Source organism: Rhipicephalus sanguineus, chromosome 10 (assembly GCF_013339695.2).
Source record: "Rhipicephalus sanguineus isolate Rsan-2018 chromosome 10, BIME_Rsan_1.4, whole genome shotgun sequence".
In the NCBI taxonomy this organism is placed as follows: Eukaryota; Metazoa; Arthropoda; class Arachnida; order Ixodida; family Ixodidae; genus Rhipicephalus; species Rhipicephalus sanguineus.
Genome location: NC_051185.1, coordinates 134582584 through 134603368, shown reverse-complemented (window position 1 = coordinate 134603368; position 20785 = coordinate 134582584). Strand labels below are relative to the sequence as shown.

The 20785-nt window shown below is 46.6% G+C and overlaps 1 protein-coding gene across 1 annotated transcript in view; it reads left to right on the top strand.

Annotated features, from left to right (window-relative positions):
• The window catches only part of LOC119372477 (sodium- and chloride-dependent GABA transporter 1), a 1056622-nt gene extending 1036740 nt beyond the window's left edge, over positions 1-19882 (top strand). Inside the window, exons 11-12 of the mRNA XM_037642952.2 lie at positions 7109-7276; positions 18487-19882. Coding sequence (XP_037498880.1) covers positions 7109-7276; positions 18487-18582 — 264 coding nt within the window. The 3' untranslated portion in view covers positions 18583-19882. The remainder of the gene's footprint in view (positions 1-7108; positions 7277-18486) is intronic.
• Positions 19883-20785: the final 903 nt, after the last annotated feature.

Genomic DNA, 20785 nt, shown 5'->3' with positions numbered 1-20785 from the left:
CCTGCTTGTACGAAAGCCTGTAAGAATCCTGTACGAAATAGTGCTTGGTTCTTTGGTTGATTGAATTCTAATGTTGTCTTAGTTCTATTAGCTACTATCTTTGTAAGCAGCTTGTAGACAGCTGACAGTAATGAGGTCGGCCTCTAATTTTTCAAGTCTTTGACGTCCCCTTTCTTATGGATTAAGATGATGTTAGCGTTCTTTCAAGATTCTGGCACCCTCACCGTTAAGAGACATATCATATGCAGGGTGGCCAGTTTTTCTATCCATCTGCCCACCATCTTTCAACAGATATGACGTTACCTGATCCTCAACAGCGGCTTTGCCTCATTGCCTTTTCTATAAGGCTTTCTTTACTTCCAGTGTCGTTATTGGTGTGATGTCCACCACCTGGGCTACTACTACTACTTCTTACATTATCGTCATGGTTGTCCCTGCTACTGTACAGATCTCTGTAAAACTCCTGAGCTACTTTAACTATCCAATCAATATTGTAGTGAGTCCGCTTTCTTGTGCCTTACTGAATACATGTGGTTTTTGCCTGTGCCCGGTTTTCTTTTCACCGCTTTGAGGCTTCGTCCGTTCTTTAGAGCACGATCAATTCTCTCCATAATATACCTTCTTATGTCGGCTACCTTACGCCTATTCATTAACGTCGAAAGTACTGCCAGTTCTATTTTGCTGTTTTGATTGAGGCGTTCATGCTTTTACATTTCTTAACGAGGTTTTTTGTCTTCTGCGGAGCTTGCCAGTGTGCTGTCTGATGACTTCATCTCCGACTTCCACTGCACACTCCACACGCCAAGGTCGGTTTCCTCGGTTAGAGACAAAGATCTGTCCTGAAGCAAGACCCTGAATTCTTGTACTCTCCCTCTCAGCGCTCGCTCATTAATTGGATTCTTGCGTATCATTTTCTGCCGTTCCGTCCGCAAGTCTAGGCGAATTTGAGACCTTACCATTCTCTGCATCGTATCTTCCCAACCAGTTCCACATCCTGCACAACGCCTGGGTGTGCACACAGTATGAAGTCCATTTAATTCCTAGTTTCGCCATTAGGGTTCCTGCACGTCCACTTACGATTCGCCCTTTTTCGGTAGAAGGTATTCATGATCCGCAAATTATTGCGTCCTGCGAACGCTACTAATACCTCCCTTCGGGCATTTCAAGAACAGATGCCATATTCCCCCACTGCTTGGTCTCTAGCCTGCGTCTTGCCCACCTTGGCATCAAAGTCGCCCATCAGTGCAGTATACTGTGTCTTTACCTTACTCATGGCTGACTCCACCTCTTCATAGAAGCGTTCAACTAAATGGTCGTAATGGCTGGATGTAGGCGCGTAGGCCTGTGTGATCTTCATCTCTACCTCTTATGAAGTTTAATTAGGATATTTGCCACCCTCTGACTAATGCGATAGTATTCCTCTATGTTTCCAGGTGTATTTTTATGAATAGGGAACCCCACCCCCAGTTCTCTTCTGTCAACACAGCCCCTATGGCATAGGACGTGCCCGTTCTTTAGCTCATCTGTCCTAACTTCACTAAGCCCTACTAAATCCCATTTAACGCCCTCTAGTTCCTCGAATAGCACAGCTACACTAGCCTCACTAGATAAGTTTCTAGCGTTAAACGTTGCCAAGTACCGATTCCAGTGGCGGCCTCTGTGTATCTCTGTGTATTCGGCGGAGCTAGGCCATGTGCCTTGTTTTATTGCACGGCTTGTGAACGTAGAAGTCTGGCCAGACGGGCCGGCGATAGACTCTATTCATCTTCACTAGAGCAGAAGCCTCGCTTCAGCATTGGCTAGTGACAGACCAGGTGTTCAAATTCAAGAACCTGAGGTCGCAGCCTTGTGACCGCGTGGTCCTGCAGAAGGCTCCGAGTCCATGGCCACAAGGCAGGTCGCTGTATGTTCGCTGAGGATTGTGGAGAATAACGCGAATATAGCTAACAGCGACAGATGCGTTCAAACAGTGGCGAACTTTGTCGTGGTTGCAGCGCTAGTTCTGAAGAGCAGTGCGATACGCTTTGAAAGCTTTCAAGTCTCGTGTTTGTTCCTCGTTCTCAGTTGCACCACATATGTTTTGGTTAACCTTTGCACCGACTCGCCTAACGCAACACTCTGCTTTGAAAGTTGACCGAGAAGACCTTGTGGCAATTTCGGCATCTAGCCGGCGCTTACCGTTCGGGGCAGGCAACGCTGGAACTTAGTAATAAGGAGTGCCTCAAATACAGTGACTCCTCCGCTGCTAATTGGGTAATTCGACACGCGGCAGCTGCAGCACGTCGCAGAAATCGAATCTCGAGTGAAAAAAATGTACCCTGGCAACCGAACCCGCTGTTGGCGAACATACCACCGTAGCATAATACCCTGAGAACGACCAAATGCGAAGTGCACATGCGTAAGCGCGGCTCAAAAGTGCATCGTAGTTTCAAAACGTAGCAATACACAACCTTGTCTGAAAGCTCGCAACGCCTTCGTATTCCTCTGGCACTGTGCGAGCGATGTGAGCTTAACAGATTGTTCGCTGTAGTGCAGTTTCAGCGAATCTTGCGAGTGCTTTAACTGGTGGAAGCAAGAAAAGCCCCATACCTAACGTATATTTCACCATCAGTATCTGCTCATGCGGCATCTTGCATTCAACTTATCAAAATGGCTGAGTGGGTTAGTTGGTGATTCATTCTGTCTGCTTGAAATACGAGCGCGAAATGTAGACAAGGACTTGTCCGTTGGTTATTAAGTCCTTGTCTAAGTTTCGCGCTCGCATTTCAAGCAAGCGGAATTCAACTTAAGCCGCAAGTTTCGTGGAGCTTTGAATGCCCGTTCTCGTTGCTTTAAAGGAGTCTTCCGCAAGATATTAAAGCTTGTTTGAACTACCAGGCAGCTGCGGCGCCAGCGCAAGGTGCTAAAACAAGGCAGTTTGCTTTCGAAAAATATCGTATGCGCGCAAATACCTAAACGGAAGGCACTAAATGTTCGTGGCGAGAGTGCAACTGCTTAGGAAACCTAATGATGCGGAGAATAACAGAAAGCGTGAATTCACTACTGCGCGAAAAAAAAAATAAAAATTTCCAGCGAAATATCCAAACTTCCGAAGAAATTCTTGCAGAATCTATCCTAAATAACTTACGAAATTCGCCATAACTTTTCGGCTATAACTTTACGAAATTGGCCATAACTTTTCGACTATAACTTTTCGCACACTAATGGTGGTGTGGGCCTAGTACACTCAATTCTTATAGAATTAAAAATTTCGGCAGACCACATGCCTTGTGGGAATTGGTTTCATGCGAAGCTGTCGGCGAGTAATTGTCTATGCTGCATATTTTAGCTTTGAGTCAAGCATTACTTGGTGGATCGACGTGTTATTGTAAATGTAGTAGTTGTGTGCACATCGTGTGCTTACCAGAAACGTGGACTACACTGGCGTGTAAAGGATAACTTATGGTATGATGTGACGTCAGCACTCACGTTAGAGCACATAGGCCAGTATGATCCAAGCGAATAGAATTTTATGGTGCGATGATGTGAATATCATACGTAACATTCGTTAGAATATTCCTCCGGGGTCGGGCAACGCTTCAACATAACCTGCTGATTCATAGGAATACAAATATAATGCTTATTAGACTTCTATAAAAGCGGAGCCAACAATGGAACCGCAATTGACGTTAACCCGACATGACGCCTGTATCACAGGAGTACATATGTAATGTTTATTGATTTGCTATAAAATTAGATAGCCAGCACTGCAACTACAATTGGCGTTGCCCCGACATTATGCCTCCATGAGGTCTTCTTCCAAAGCAATTTCAAGACCTTGCGTTGCTCTGTGGTAGATTTCCGTACTGCCACGCAGAATGCTTGCGTTAGTTTCCTGCTGGGATTCTGATTTTTATTACTTGCATTCATCGGGTCAACGCTGCTGATGTCAGTTTCCTTAACACTGTCGCATTTAAATTACCAGAGTCTGTTCTCGCCGTTCCTGGGTAGATACAAACTGTCAGTGAACTGTGGCGGATACCTGCATACTGTCTACTACCACACGTGTCCGGATCAAAGTGTTTAACGACGTACACGACTGGAGCTTCACGTTATTCATGACCAGACAGTCATATTCGACATGCCATCTTACCCTCCCATATCAATTTTGGTCTACACCTAGTTGAGGAGATGCAACGAGAGCACCCACACGTTGGCGGCGACATAGGTATATAGATAGACAGGTACGTAGATATAAAGGCTCGAAATTGGGGGTGTGCGAATATTTGAAAGTTTCGAATATTCGTCGAATATTACATTCGAAATATTCGTATTCGATTCGAAAATCGTGTATTCGGAAAGTTTCGAATATTCAATAACTTCGCATACCGTATTCGAAAAATTCGAATATGTGATTCGATTATCATGCATAAAATAACTCGTCTTCCACATTTCTGCTGTGTTCGTATAGCTAAAAACGTTGCCGAGAGGAGCGATAAACATCGTAAGTACATGAAGGCACGATGTCTGCCTGCGACGAGCGCCCCAATACGTATGATTTATTGCTGGTGCATCTCCGACGTGCAGCGCTGTTGGCGATCATGTAACCATACATTTTCAATAATATGCGGCCGTAACGTGCCGCACTACCACTCGTTCACTATGCGGGACCACTTCTGAAGAAGGACAGTGGCCCATGTGACTGGTGGCGGACTGAAGGCACCTTCAGGTACCCCAGTCTGGCAAAGCTTTGCCCCATGTACCTCCCTGTACCAGCCACTTCTGTTCCAAGCGAGTGTGCCTTTTCAGTGGCAAGGGGGGGGGGGGGGGGGGGCGGGTTGTCTCTGTTAAAAGGGAGCGCCTGCTGCCTGATCATGTGGAGCAACTCATATTTCTTCATGACAACATCTAGTCATTACTTTCATTGTGCCGTGATATTTGCTTGTGTTGTGATGTGCATTGTGCTAGCCTGCACATTGTGTTCTGTAGATAGCAGTGTATGTTGTGTTGCCAGTCAGGCTGTTAATGTTGTTGTTTTTCAAATAGCTACATGTTAAATAAAATATTGTTACTGCGGATGCATTTTTCCTTTGATATTCGATATTCGATTCGATATTCGAAGGTGGATATTCGTATTCGATTCGTATTCGAAAAATTTGATATTCGCACACCCCTACTCAAAATGTCTTTGGTTCGCTAAGAAATGCTTCGCATTTAAAAAAAGCTGGCTTCTTACCTGCTTTCCAGATGGTAGGTGTGCCATTTGTCCTTATAAATGAAAAGTGTCGTTACGGCTAGGCTCGTATTAAAGCTCACCGTATACCTTTCGCGAAAGTGTCATCGCTTGGTTTGTGGGCGAGTGTGTTCGCTCTCGTGTTCGCTGTTCCTTTTATAGCAACGCAGCGGAATCGTGGCATTTCACTATGGCGTTGCTTTCATTCGACTACTTCGGGTGCCAGGGTGCGCTTGTTGCATGTTTCAGTTCACATTTATGGCAGGCGAAGAATACGTTTTGTCTATCGGTCGCAGGTGGCTTTGGCAAGAAAAAAAAACAAAAAAACAGGAGGCCTTTCCCTATAGGGGAGCCAGCGAAGCGTGGCGGGCCTGACCTGCTGCCTTTCTTTCTTTCTTTCATTCTCTCTTTCTTTCTTTCTCTCTTTCTTTGTTTCCTTCTTTCTTTCGTTCTTTCTTTCTTTTTTTCTTTATTTATTTCTTTCTTCCTTTCATTCTTTCTTTCTTTCTTTCTTTCTTTCTTTCTTTCTTTCTTTCTTTCTTTCTACGTTTCTAGGAAAACTGTGTTGCGTCCTCGGAACGCTGTTTTCGGGCGGAATAGGTGTGGCGTCTTTCATGTTGTTTCCAGCGTTCGCCAGCCTGTGCAACGCCTCTTTAATTTTTTTTTTTTTTGAAAAAAATAAGGGACGCGATGGCCATAGAACGGCCCAACGAAAGGACCTTTACGCGATCATGGCAACGCGGTTTAGCAATTCAATTTACTCGAAGTCGGAATTTTCCTGAAATATGCAGTACTTGATATTGCCACGCCCGCTTCTTCTTTTATTCTGATGTATTCGGGTTCGACCAGCAAGGGCAGTTATCAATGGCTCGACGCTGACCGCGCCGCGGTGTTCGAGAAGCTTCGCGAGTGTAGTAGATCGTTTTGTTAAGATTGCACGCACGACGCCAATAATCTAGATTATTCCAGTGCTTGCGCGACAACCAGTGATAAGACTGGAAAGTTCGATGCGTGATGTATAAAAGACGGCACATCCCAGCCATAAGAGGTTGATCGACGGTCGACGCTCTGTTCGCCGCTATCAGTGTATTGCTGTAGTTTGACTATCAGTTTCCCGGCCACAAGTTCGGCCAAATGAACAGTTTCATCTCGGACGTGCTGACTGCTGTGTTCGTTGACGTCACGACCGCGTGACATCGACCTGAAGCGTTGTCCAGCAGATCGCTTTTAGGCCGTTGGATCATCGGTTGAACACATTCATATGCTTCAGTTCAGTCTACATTGGGCATGGCCTAGTGTCCAAGGCATTCGGACCACGGGGACCGTGGTTCAAACCTCAACCCCGGAAAGAAAATTTATTTTGTTTTATTCATTACTTAATTGGTACGCACCCGTCAGCTGTACATTAGGAGGTATTTTTGTGAGAGAGGAGGTTTTTTTTTTTCTTTTGGGACACCACCAGCTATACAGGTAAAACAATACAAGGTTCGCTTGTAAACGGGGGCAAGATATCGCTCATTGACGTGAAGTAGCGCAGGCTACAGGACAGATGACCAGGGCACTGCAATACATGTTTATTTACTCCGTCGTATCCGCTGTTCCAACTTATTCAGCATAATGTTACTAACCTAGCTGAAAACTCACAACTCACCAGCGCCATCGCCAGTGACCTCTCGGTGCGCTGTTCCACCTTATTCAGCATAATGTTACTAACCTAGCTGAAAACTCACAACTCACCAGCGCTATCGCCAGTGACCTTCCGGTGCGGACCACTACTCGCCTGGTGTTCACACTATTCACGTGATGACTATCGTTTCTTCTCTGGCGTTGCGGTTATTTCCCTTGGGACGTTGTTATAAAAAGCTGGTGAAATAGTGATCACTTTGTGAAACGCAGGGAGTATTCGTGTTCAGCCTGGTGCAGTACCGGCCGTTGAAGTACATCGACTACGTGTATCCGTGGTGGGGCCAGCTCTTCGGATGGATCCTTGCCCTTTCAACCATGCTGTGCATCCCTGGATACGCCATCTACAAGTTCATCGTCACACCAGGAGACCTACGCACGGTTCGTTTATCGTGCTTTTCACATCTCGCTGTGCATGTATGCAAGTCGCCAGAACCACGGCAATTGACACCTATTAACGCATTTAATTAACGCGCAAAGGGTGCCAACGGCAGTAATGCGGACAAATGCACCGAATTTCTAAGGCCACCTCTTGCACACGTTTTAGAACGAGTCATGTCGCATTAACGCGGACGCCTGCGTTCCCCAGAAATATCATCCGTAATGTGATTCGTCTATAATAACGAATCAAGGGCAAAAGCACAAACATTAGAGAATAATCTTTCGAAACATGAACACGGTTTATTCAGCCGAAGAAACGGGGAGATGCGAGTTTTCACTGATGCTTTCGATGCGATTTATGTCTGCACCAGGTGAAGACCGCGCTACTAACGCAGATGCCTGCAATGTCGCTTGAGATATAAGCTTTTTCTTTCGCGCGCAAAGCCAGTCAAGCTGTACTCGCGCATTTATAAGCTTCTATACCGATGCCGTATGCGTCATAGATTTAGCGATCTTGCTGAGTAGCAAAGCTGCGCGAGATACGGTTGCCCCTCAAGTCAGGCATGCAAGGATACCTGCGGCATTGATATGTCAATGCCCACTCCCCGCCGATGAACTGACAGCTCTCTCAACCTTTGATTAATGCAGCGGCCAGTTGGACCGACATAGCACATTCCGCAAGTCGGCTCCCGTGCACCACGCCTACTTCGCATTCAACGAAATTTGTAGCGTGCTTATTGTGCAGCCAGCCTTGGCAGCCCCATTCACACGACGGCACATACGAGGAAGCTTCCATGGCGCTGAAAAAAAAACAACCGAAATGCCGCCCTTCCCGACCGCCTTCTTGAGGCAGGCGGTACAAAAACGGGCCGCACTTTTTTGTTGTGCGTTTGATTGGAGCCAGTGTGGTTCTCAGTATTCAGTTCGTTCATCAAGCTTCAAGCAATAGAAGCCAACAGTTCAACGGGGAAGCCAGCCCTGCGTAGGCGGAACACATGTAACTGAAGGCTGCACATGGCCTGATGAACACAGGACTTTTTGAGAGCAGTGCGCATACAGTTTTTGGCAATACCCATTTTCACAATCTTCGCAAACGCATAATCGTAGCTGAGTTTTGGAACTCGGATGGCATCTCCAGCATACCTGACCTTCAAGCACACTAAATCGGATACCTGAATCAGGTAGCTCGAAACCACTGCTCAAAAGTAAGCGGTGCCTCAATGGCCCGACAATGCGCCGAAGCCCACATTAGCACACTGTCTGCATACGCCCCCCATTGCTGGCGCTCGACCAAAAAAAAAAGGCAGTCAACTATTTAGCCAAGCGCCAGATAACCCGTAAAGTGAATTGCATGTTTACTTGGCATATCTAAAATTCAAAAAAAAAAAAATTCCATTCAGTTGTTTTATTTTCGTTATTTCTCCCCGCAACATGAAGTCGCGCTTCAATCGTGCTTTGATTAGAGTGCCTCGATGCACTCCCCCCCCCCCCCCCCCCCCACTTAGATTGGTGTCAGCTTTTGACAGGGCAGCTGCCGCCTTCTCGGCCTTGGCTAGAGTGACCTAGAATAGGGGGAGTGTCCAAAGCGCCGCGCGAATACATGGGAGGAGCGAGGGCCTTTTGCGGTGAACTCCCGCGCCGCGGCGCTACCATGCCGGACCCGTGGGCTTTCTCCGCGGCGCAAGCCGCGTCAAAGCGGCGAGCGTCTGCTACGCGCGTGATATTTTGGCCGCTATTAGCTAAAGTTGCGGAAATTTTTGGCAATATTTAATTCTACGTCACTGCAACATAATACTGCAGCGACTAATCACACAGAGAACGCGTTTGTTAGTTTGTGTGTTGTGAAACGGGGATTTTGTATATAGGATGGTTTGTCACCGCATTGGTCCACACTTTCGTGGCTGTTTGAGGAACGCGTCCTGCGCGCACTTTATCGTGAGAAAAGGCGCTTAACTTACTTTCGTGTGGAATGACGAACGTAAACTTGCTGCAGGAGAGAATAAACTGGAGATAACCAGGAGAACGTAGCACATATTCACGTATTAACTAGCTCATGCATGCTAACACGTTTGCACCCTTCATATCCTATCTTTTATTTCGTGCATTCGATTTGTTTTACAAGGCTGCCTCCAGCGCTCTGTTGTTTCAAGCCATTTCATGCGAAGCCGGATGTGTCAGTCGGCTTGGCCGCGGTACCAAAAGTAAAAAATTACTCGCGTAACTTGCGTCTCGTTGACTTGGTATACACGAAAATTGGCACGGAGAGGCACGAATGTGCGTATGCCCAACACGACCGATAGGTCATGGGATCACTAACTTGACATGCTTGCCATCTGCGTAACGACTAACAATAATAATATGGTGTGTGGCGCGCAAACCTGCTTTCTGTAGCCAGAAATAATTCTGACGATGTGTGGTCTGACGATTTGTTTCCGTCAGGTTATAAAAAACTTGATGGTCACCAATATCGATGTCAACATGTTAGAGTTACCCATACATTTTGAAGAAGTGACCGCATAGGTAAAATGTATGCCAAAAAAATACATGAAAAAAAATACGTGGCCCCCTTATGCATTCGCCTGAGATGACTCGAAAACGAAAGCCATCTTTTTCGTCAGTCGATGCATTGATGGGGCAACATCAACTCCCTCGCCCGTCTGAAAGCTTTCTGCACATAACGTGGTTTCGGACTGCCGACAGGATCGAAGGCATTGCAAGCTTTCTGCACCTCACCTGCTTTTACATTGCCTTCGTGATCGGCCCCCGATCACGGAGGCAATGTAAAAGCAGGTGAGGTGCAGAACGATCACGTGATGTCATGTGATGGCGACATCATATGACGTCACGTTGAATGACGTCATAGTGATGTCACAAGTTCTGTCGACGTCATCGCATGATGATTTTGTGCATCACTCGTGTTGACTACGCGGGACGCCGACGGTCAATTTTCGTGTTTGATGAGACATCTGAGGCTTTAGCCTTAAGAAAAGACAAACCAAAGAAAATGAACCGATAACAGTGCAACAACCTCACTTCACGTTACGAGCCTCATTTCACGTTACGAGCGATCGCCTGAAAACAAACGTGATTCTCAGTTCAGAGCAGCTGATTGCACGCGTCTGCGGGACAAAAGAGGCTTGCTTTACCCGTCTGGTCACCTCTTTATATTTATTCAAGAGATAAGCAGACTCGCTATTTAAGTACTCCGGAGCTTCAGCACGAAATTGTGGTGGACGCTATATTGAGGTCATCAGGAAAAAGCGGGAAATTGCGGTCGGGTGCCCTTTTGGCGCGCACTCAACTGCCGCGGAAACAGTTGTATTTTATGTAACTACTCGCCCACATCTTTTTGTAGTCTCTGAACCGGGCGAAGGCTAACCTCCAAGAACCGTGATAACATCTGAAGTTGAGAATGAGTTGTTTGAAACTGTTTTCATTTCGTATCGTGACGGCTTGAAGCAATGCATCTCGCGCGAAGGCTTCATACTGATGTTCAGCGATCCATTGCAACATGCGGCTTGGTACAAAAGGTATCTCTGCATTTGAACAATTTTCTGAAGTGATTGAGTTATTACGCTTCTATTTGTCAATTTCTTACCGTATTTTCGTTTCGGCAGCTTGTACAGCAAGAATGGGGGCATTTGTAACTTTGTTTCATGATATCTGGATATTTGTAAAGGATTTTCTATATTACACCTTTTATGCAAAAACTTGGTGGAATAAGGTTAGTTTACCTGGCATTGCTTTTCTTTCAAATGTTTGCGCACGGTGAGCCTTGTTGTACGATACCTCAGAAGCAAAAATAAGACAACAGCATTGCAGTCGTATGGCCGTCTCTACTCTTTTTTTTTCTTTTTTTTTTTGTTTCCCTTGCGTCTTCCCGGTGTGCTCTGTCCATAATAAAGTGCCAGTGGAGGCTAATTAATTGTCGAATAAAGCGGCGTGCATATGGCTGGCAAACCAGTGGCGACCATGAGTAAAAAGCTCGTAGTGTGAAGCGGTCACTGCGCGCAAGTATTTCAGCTGACTGCGCGTGCAATTTACTTTTTGTATTACTCTTAATTCGTGCATGCGTGATGCTATTCCCCGATTAATCGTGCGAATAGGGTTTTTTTTTCGTTCTTTGCTTGTGCGTGGTCCGTTTGGCGCGTTTTTACACACGCACCAACGTTATCGAACTCTGTAACCGCAACTAGGCTACGCTGATGCCACTTGACACATGATTTTTTGCATTCTGTTGTTGCCCCATCATTAACACAACGCTTAAAGATGGATAAGCTCCATTCCGCACCGCATCATAAAAGTTAAGTGCACTTCAAGTACCCTGTGTGGAAACACGGCGCAAAAAACTACAGCGCGTAGCAGACGCCCCTCGCTTTCCGCGCGCTTCCCGAGCGCGGAAAGCCCACGGGTCCGGCGCAGCAGCGGCGCGGCGCGGGAGTTCACGGCAAAAGGGCCACGCGGGAGCCGGCGCTTTGGACACTCCCCCTATTCTAGGTCACTCTAGCCTTGGCGGCAGCGTGGTCGCCATTTTGAATCGCCCGTCCGCTCACTGTTGTTAGGTCGGTGCTCGTTTCCCTCCAGTTTTATGCGCTCGCTACCGTCACCACGGCCGGATGTAGCGTATACCGCAGTGCACCAATCATTCACGAACGCTGGAAGCTGTATCGTTTTCTAAGAGACCGAAAAAGAAGGTTACTTTGGACAGTAAAAATTACACGCGACAAGTGGCATTCGACGAATATCATTCATTTGCAGCGTAAGTTTCCAGCCGGTATAAGCTTCCAAAGCAACGTCGAGCGTCGTCGCTGCTCTTTTCGCAAGTGAAAATATCCACGCGCGTCTCCTTTCGCCACAACACTGCCGCCCCCGCTGTCCCGCCATCCACCGAAAGCTTTGCTCACCTAGCGTGGTTTCGCATTGCCTCCAGAATCGGAGGCACCTCACCTGGCTTTGCACTGCCTCCGTGATCTGTCCACTTTTGTTTGGCCAAGCTACGACGTCATCTAACGAGAGCATCATGTGACGTCACGCCAAAATTTGCATATGGTGACGTCATCACATGACGACTTTTTTTCCATCACTTGTCCCCGACGCCGCAGAACGCCAACGCCGACGGTCAAATTTCGCGTTTTATGAGCCATTTAAGGCTTTCGCCTTTTAATAAAACGAAATAACATCCGCCTCGGTAGTATAGTGGTTAATCGGCTGCTGACCCGAACATCGCGTGTTCTATCTCGACCGCGGCGGTCGCATTTCGGTGGAGTTGTAATGCTAGAGGTCCGTGTACTGTGCGATGGCAGTGCTGGTTAAAGAATACCAGATGGTCAAAATTCATGGATCCCTCCACTACGGCGTGCCTCATATTCATATCGTGGTTTGGGCACGTAAAACCCCAGATATTATAAAATAGACCAACAAAGAGATATTATAAAAGATATTATAAAAATTGGGAGACCCTTAAGCTCCGCCTTTAAGAGTTGAACGCGATAGCGAAATCCGGCCCCTAGTGCGCACTTCAACCACTCAGTGCATACTTATTAATGTGTATTGTTACACACACACGCACACAGACACACACGCGCGCGCGCGCGTGCGACTGGTACGGGTCTTTGATCTAAAGCAAGAATCGCAAGGCCTCCAAGATATACGTCGCGCGCTCGCCATCTCGGAGGCCATAAAGAGTCTCACAATGCCTCACAGATGGCAGCACATTATTTAGAGTTTGCTGTTTGCTTGATCAACGCCTGCGCAAGCCGGCGTTGGCTTGATATGTTTTCCGCTAGATGGACATGGTTGTCCATTTTTGTTTGAAAGTTCGTGTGTGTTTTTAGCGGCGATAGCTGCACTATCCCGGCCTTTTTCGACGTAGTTTTGGCCTCCCAGATGCGCCTAGAAATCACCGAATGGGCTGGTTTTCGTCGTGACACCTGCCGAACAAAATGCATTAGGAGACTCCTTCCACTACATGGCATTTATGTAGTGTTTTTTTCCTAAGTAGCTGCAAGTGACATCGTGGCTTTGCGGTAGGACACCTGCTTGCCACGCGAACGGCCCGGGTTCGATCCTCAATGGGACCGAAGATTTTATTCTTTACTTTATTTGCTTCTTTCTCGATTTTTCGCTCACAACCAACGGTGCCGACGGAATTTCTGCGACACGAGCTCCCTAACGCTACCGCGTTAAAAGAGACAAACAAAGGACGCATGGGATCTGCCGCGCAGAATGCTAGCATTGGAAACGCTCAATAACATGTGCATGCGATTGGGCATGCACAAAAGAAAAGCTGCAGGTACAATAAAAAACGCACATATACTGCGCTTAGGCAAAGTTTTATGGCGTCACACACAACAACGTATTCATTGTTTTGATAAGAACTGCGATGCCGATACAAATGCGACCACATGTTGTGAGCAAGAAATGTCAGCTATAATAATGATAAAGACGCTTTCATTTCATTATAGCAGAATATTTGCACCACACTGCCCCTCGGCCCTTTATCCTGTGTACAATATGTATGCGCTTGTGCGTGTCTCACTTGTCCCTGTTTATTTTGCGCAGTTTTTCGTAGTAATGGAGTACCAACTCGCCCAACACTCAGTCCTTTTAAACAATATGTATGATGTCATTTATAATAAACGAGTAAATTGTTTGTAAACTCAGCAAAATAAGCCACCTTATTCGCGCTTAGATAGCTTCGCAACACTAAAATGTGTGGGTTGAGATACACATACTGCTGTTGCTGCTGACATGGATATAAATACTTTAAACGATTATTTGTGTTTTTGGAATGCAGCATTTACGAGAAAACTAAGTGAGGCATTAAACTTAACTGTGTCGTTTCCGGCGTAAGGGAGAGGATTCGTTTTCAACATGTATACGTCTACTTCTAGTGCATACCACATACACATGCCATCAGTTTACACGAATTACATGCTTTCTTAATGAACTGCAGTAGGGTACTGATTTGGGCTGGTTGGTGCATTACTTCAAGTAGAAAACAGCGCTACGAGACGGGACAAAGAAAGGGCACAAACACGGCGCTGACTATCAACCAAATGTGATTTATTCCACCAGTCCGCATATTTATACTCCACCATGACTAACGAAAGCATAACAAAAAACCAGAAAAAACAGGTCAGCCTGAATGATGTGTGTGCCGAAGTTAGTAATTGCATTGACGGATACGGTGTTGTTAAGTTTCAGAATGCATGTGGAATCACGGTCGACAAATTTTTAGAGTTCTTAAAGTTTTACATGCAATCCACCTTTATAAGTTTTGACGGTAAGCTTTTCATTCAGCGAAAAGGAGTCTGCATTGGCTCATGCATCGCCCCTGCTCTCAGCGACATCCTACTAGCCCGCTATGACCGTAATCTTTACAGCAAGCTTAGACAGACTAGCGTGGTAAAGGTGATGCGGTACGTGGACGACATTTTAGTTTTTTATTGCATTAACCCTCGTGACGTACAGCCTGCTGCTGGAATTTTTGACATATTCCTTACGGAATTAACTCCACTTGAGTTGACCACTGAGCATCCCTTAGACAATGGGCTACGCTTCTTGGACTTGGAACTCTTGTTCTCAAACGACCATGTTTGTTGGGGTTATGCGCCTAGGTCGCAGAAAAGCCTTCTCCCTTTTTCGTCCGCGCACTCGAAGATTGTGAAGCGCGGCATTGCCAGGGCCTGCATGAAGGCGGCGCTTGAGAGGTCCTGTGACCACCAGGTTGAGGAGAGTTTTTCTTGTCAATTAGCACGTTTGAAGCTGGCAGGTTTCCCGGAAACTCTATTGACCAGCATCGCAGAAAGCCTCCTTTCTAGCTTTAAGAATAGGGTCTCAACAGCTGTGCACTCACCGACACACCCCCAGCAACCAGTTGCAGTCATCCCGTATGTGCACCAGGTGGCACATAATCTTAAAAAGGTGGTCAGTAGGGCTGGGGTAAGGTTGTTATTCTCTGCCAAAAATAAACTTGGTAGCCAGTGTCAGCAGGTAAACAGAGAAACCAAGACGGAAAGGTGTAGTAAGAAGCACCGGCAAAAGTTTCTTGAATGTTGCGATTCTGTTGTGTACAAGATTCCTCTTTCCTGCGGGCGTTACTATGTTGGTCAAACTGGCCGGTGTGCTAATGACCGCTTGCGCGAGCACGCGAACAAGGTCTCTAAACAAGCAAAAGACAGTCAACTGTCCATTCATTGCAATGAATGCGGCTGCCAGCCATCTTTTAAAGATACGAGTTTCCTATCAAAGTACTATGACGAACGTGCGCGTCTCGTTTCTGAAGCGTATCACATTTGTAAAGGCGGCGAGGCATGTGTTAGCCTCCCCTCGATTTCACTGCTTCCGAAGGAGATAACATTTCTGTCGAGTTAAAATTTTTTTCTTGCCTTTGCGCAGGCTGACCGGTTTTTTCTGGTTTTTTGTTATGCTTTCTTTAGTCATGGTGGAGTATAAATATGCCGACTGGTGGAATAAAAGCACATTTGGTTGATAGTCAGCGCCGTGTTTGTGCCCTTTCTTCGTCCCGTCTCGTAGCGCTGTTTTATACTTGAAGTCATGCTTTCTTAATAAACATTTAGGCAACAACAGCACTAAAGCTTAGAATAACAGAGAGCTGAGCTAGTTGGTGAGTATTCATTCTAAAAAGACAGGGCGTGCAAACACAGACACACCGTGTTTCCGTGTTTGCACGCCCTGTCTTTTTAGAATGAACAGCACTAAAGCCTGTCCAAGCATCAAAAAAGAAAAGAAGAAAAAACTCGCTAGCTTGCACTTATTTCCGGACGTATCCGCGTACCGCAAGCGCATTGTGTTGTGCGCTTCACATGCTGCCTAGCTGCGACGGGATTCGCAATGGCGGCCGCCGTAGCAGACGACGCGGCTGTCCTCACCCTCAGCGGAGCGCGCGGGCATCAAGGCACCCTAGCATTGATGCCTGTGGTTTTCGTTCCACGTTTCGCGACTGACATAAATTGACCGTGTCACCCGTATCTTGCGCAGCTTTGCTGCTCAGCAAGCTCGCGAAATCTGTGCGGCATACTGCATCGGTATAGACCCCGCCACGGTGGTCTAGTGGTTATGGCGCTCGACTGCTGACCCGCAGGTCGCGGGATCGAATCCCGGCCGCGGCGGCTGCATTTTCGATGGAGGCGAAAATGTTTGAGGCCCGTGTACTTAGATTTAGGTGCACGTTAAAGATCCCCAGGTGGTCGAAATTTCCGGAGCCCTCCACTACGGCGTCTCTCATAATCAAATCGTGGTTTTGGGACGTTAAACCCCAGATATTATTATTCCATCGGTATAGAAGCTGATAAATGCGTGAGTACACCACCACTGGCTTCGCGAGCCAAAAAAAAGGCTTATCTGAAGCGACATTGCGGGTATCTGCGTTAGTAGCGACGCCTTCGCCCCTTTGCGGGTATCTGCTCATATTTGTACACTTGCATCGTATTACATAAGTAAACTTTCCGTTGATGTCTGGCGCCCGCCCTGTTTACCTGTCTCTTTCTTCTGTGTTTGTTCCGTTGCGCTTGCTAAGATGCACAAGTTGCGCCCACCAACTAGCGCAAATTTTTGCGTCTAATATTCCTTCCACTTGGTTTAACAAAACGATCCAGCACAACGAGCTAAACGGTAATTTGTCCGCTCCAACTTTACCTGACATGATACGATCTAACCAAAAAAAGCTCTCAAACCCACCGCCTCCAATACTATATCGTTGTGTGTCGAGTAGGGTCATCGCAATTTCTGCGCAGGGCGTGGCGCGTGTACACGCTCGTCCACTCTTAGATTCAACACGATTTCGCTTGACAGCGCTCCACGAAGCGCCCGGCGCGGCCGCGCTTCGAAAGGAGTGCACCGATGTTGATGTACAGCGCAAAAGCGGCCACAGTGGCTACTACGGAGCGGGGCACTCCAGCGTTGTAGCAGACGACGTGAAGTAGCTCCCGGAAAAAGAACTGTCGGTTCTTTGTCCCTTCCTCTCTTCCTGCGCTGTACGCAAGTTTGATATGGAATGTCAACTGGCCCGTATCGATTGCATGGCTCTTATGCGCCTGCGCCGATTAGCTTCGAAGAACGTCCGCGCCGAATGGACTGGTGCTGCGCAGAGCGCCGCTACGCTGAGCCGTGTTCACCCTAAGAGTGGACGAGCCTGCACCTGATACTGCTTTCTGCTAGTATTCACCTCGAAACAACCCACACCTTGCCTTTCACGTCCCCAGCTGATCATTCACTGGTGGAAGAGATCAAATTACACGCTCTTGACATTTCGAACTTGACTGATCCCCTAAAACTAATAGGGTCGGTTGGGGTGGAGGGCATAGGCGGATAGACTTGGTTGCCTCTCAAACAAGGCAAGGCAACACCCTGCCCCCTATTCCAAGGCACAGCTGGCCCTTGCCATCCTTTCGGTCCATGAGGGCAAGGCTAAACTCAAAATAATGAAGTGTACTAAGCACGTTACTAGCATTGTTTTGTCACATATATCTCTGCAGTCCCTTTCCTCTGGAATCGTTCCATTGGATTGGAAAGTGGACAAGATAATTCCATTTCTTGAAAAAAGGTGACCCTTCATCCCCTTAAGACTGTCGTCCAATATCACTAACGAGCGTGTGCTCTAAACTGATGGAACACGCTATTTTTCCTCAAATCGTACATTTTCTTCTTTCAGAGCATTTCTTTCCCCCGAACCAGCATGGATTTCGAAAAGGCCTCTCGTGTGACACCGTACGCCCTCATTACTAATGATATCAGTTCTGGCCTTGACGCTAACACTCCCGTCGATGCGCTGTTCCTTGGTTTTCGAGAATAATTTCAATAAAATACCCCACAACCAATTATTTCTGAAACTTTCGATATTAAATTTTAACCTTTACGCACTGGATTGGATTCTCATGTGATTCGAATAAATGACTTTTTCCTCCAGTTTTCTTTGTCACCCGTTAGTGAGTCCTTTACCAACGTCATGTCCGTGAGGAAAAGGGGACGCTAGCATAAACACTTTCGTGTTAAAAACAACTGCACGCACTCCCATTAAGGCTTGGGCTTGAGCACGGTCTGCAATTACTGAGTACGACTCATGTGCGAGAAGAAAGACAGAATAGTGTTTCTTTTACACATTTATATTTAGCGCTACATTTTGTTAGTGCTTATGCGCGCATGACTTCAGTAGTGTGGCTTGGTACTGAACGGGGCCGTTTGCGCAGCGCTGCAAGGAGCTGTTCCGCCCGGACGTGGACATCGACACCGAAATCCGAGCCCGGAAACATCGAGAAAGGTGCATCACAGCAACTGCCGTCTGAGTGAGCTGTCAGCGCCCGCGCGAACATTCCTTCGTCCGATGCCTCCTTCGTGCCCTGACGACGGACAGCCTCTGCACGGACCACTTCGAAATTATGCTCCCTACCCACTCAGACGCTCAAACCTTCAATCATGGCTTGCAATTTTGGAGTCCGTTTCAACATCCACAGTGCTCGACTGTAACGACTCGATTTACTTAAATGTAGCGTTTTTCGTAACAGCATTGTCACCTTAATGTTATGTGTCAGGTAAGGAATATACGGTTTGTCCAGTTTTACCTGTTGGAAAGTTCAACAGCGGTGCCGTAAGAAGATGCGCTTAATTTTTATAAAATTGACCGAGTGCAATAAAATGTACCGCGGCGGTTCGCACTTTCGGCTCTTAGCGGACACCGGAAAGTAGACGAATGTTACCAGATCCTAATTTCATTAAGTACACGCACTGAACTTGTATCTTCTCGTGTACGCACTCAGGCCTTAGTGATGTCTAACAGGACATTAGCTGAGGTACTTTGTTAATAACTTGAGGAGAAAAGGAGCGGCGCTAAGCAAGCCAGGTTGTTGATTGGTGTCCTCTTTTTTAGTCCTCCTCAACTCATCGTCGCACGTTTGCCCACATTCAGTGATGTTATTATCAAATACTGGGCTCTTCGTTCCCGCAGAGAGGCACTGCGCAGACGACTGCGCAGTAGGGCTCATAACTGCACCGCGGAATATTGCTCACGCGGGAGTTAGTGCATGACACAGTGGTAAGCGAAAGCCGCGCAAGAAAGAAAGGGCTTTATGCATGCCAAGTAACCGACATCTTGTCAAGGCATTACACTTGCTAAGCGCAGATCAAGAGCACAACTGGAACCGCTCTGCGGCTACGTATCAGGAACGAACCATTCGAGGAGGTTGTGGCACGTACTGTCTGTCATCTGTGGAGGCGATTTAAGTGCTGTCATTAGCTGATGGTGACATTTTTTGGTGCCCCCTGACGCTATTAGGCCGTCGATGATATACGTGTGCTTCGTGGTTGTTTTTCCAAACATTTCTTCTTTTCTCATCTGTAGCAGAGCGACCGACAGGAGCGATCCAAATGGACTTTGTCTGGCTATACGCTCACATCACAAAATGTTAAGAAAATGTAATGAGTTTTGGTGTTTTGGAATATGTCTTGCCCAGTCACTTTGCACGATCCATCTCATATATTGAATGTGCTGTACAGATGCAGATCATTCAGCATGTTGTCCACGCTACAAAAGACGGACATGTACTCGAACATCTGGAGCATTCTAGTGATCATAAATCCGAGTATACATTTGGTGTGTAATCACTTCAAATTATCCTCCCTGCGCAATCGTCTTCCAATAAAAATGAACAGGTGTTTGGTACTGGCCCTAAATATTAATATTTAGCCTGTAAATGCCAGCTTCGCTACGTATACTCGTAATATTGCTATATTCGTTACACATCGTTATGAAAATTAACACGGTGTGCTCTGGAGCTGTTCATTATAGGCTGTTCACCGTCATTGAAGGTATTGGAAGAAATTCTATTACAGCTGTCATGTAAGCCTGCTACGCCTGAATTTACAGCTGTGTCAATTTCTGGAAGCAGCACTATCGGCAATACCAGCGGGGCGGTAAACTATAGGTAAGGGCCAAAGGCAGCGCTCTGTGCACCTGCAAGGGCATCATATTAAGTCCCGCGCTCACGAAACTACTCAGCTGTATTTCTACCGCGTTGAAAAGCGCACACTGCTACGAGTTTGGCTGTATAAGGCTGTAGAGAACAAAACTTTGCATCAATCAAGGAATTACGAAGATAGTCTCCGATACCTGAACAGAATTAAAGCTTCGGCTAAGAGGCTGTAGCTTGTGCCGGAGCATGACTGCTGCTCTGTGCTGTATTCTCGCCGCCCACTTTTGTCCCAGCACGGGGTATGTCAGTAGCAGCTCCCCTAATAATGCTGAACACCTTTTTTGCACTCATGTTTGACGTTTCATATTCATCAAATCCGCATTTCCTTCGCTTTTCTTCCTTCATTTCATTCCAAGAAATAAGCTCGCTTGTATTTGCTTTTCATGTTTCAAGCTTGTGGAGAGTTATCGGGAACTCTCTGTGCAATTCATATTCAGCTATATTTACCCTTGTTGTAGCAAGAATAGAAACTTGAATTGTTACACAGTTTGTTTCGCTGCAGCAGGAGAGCAAATTCTTA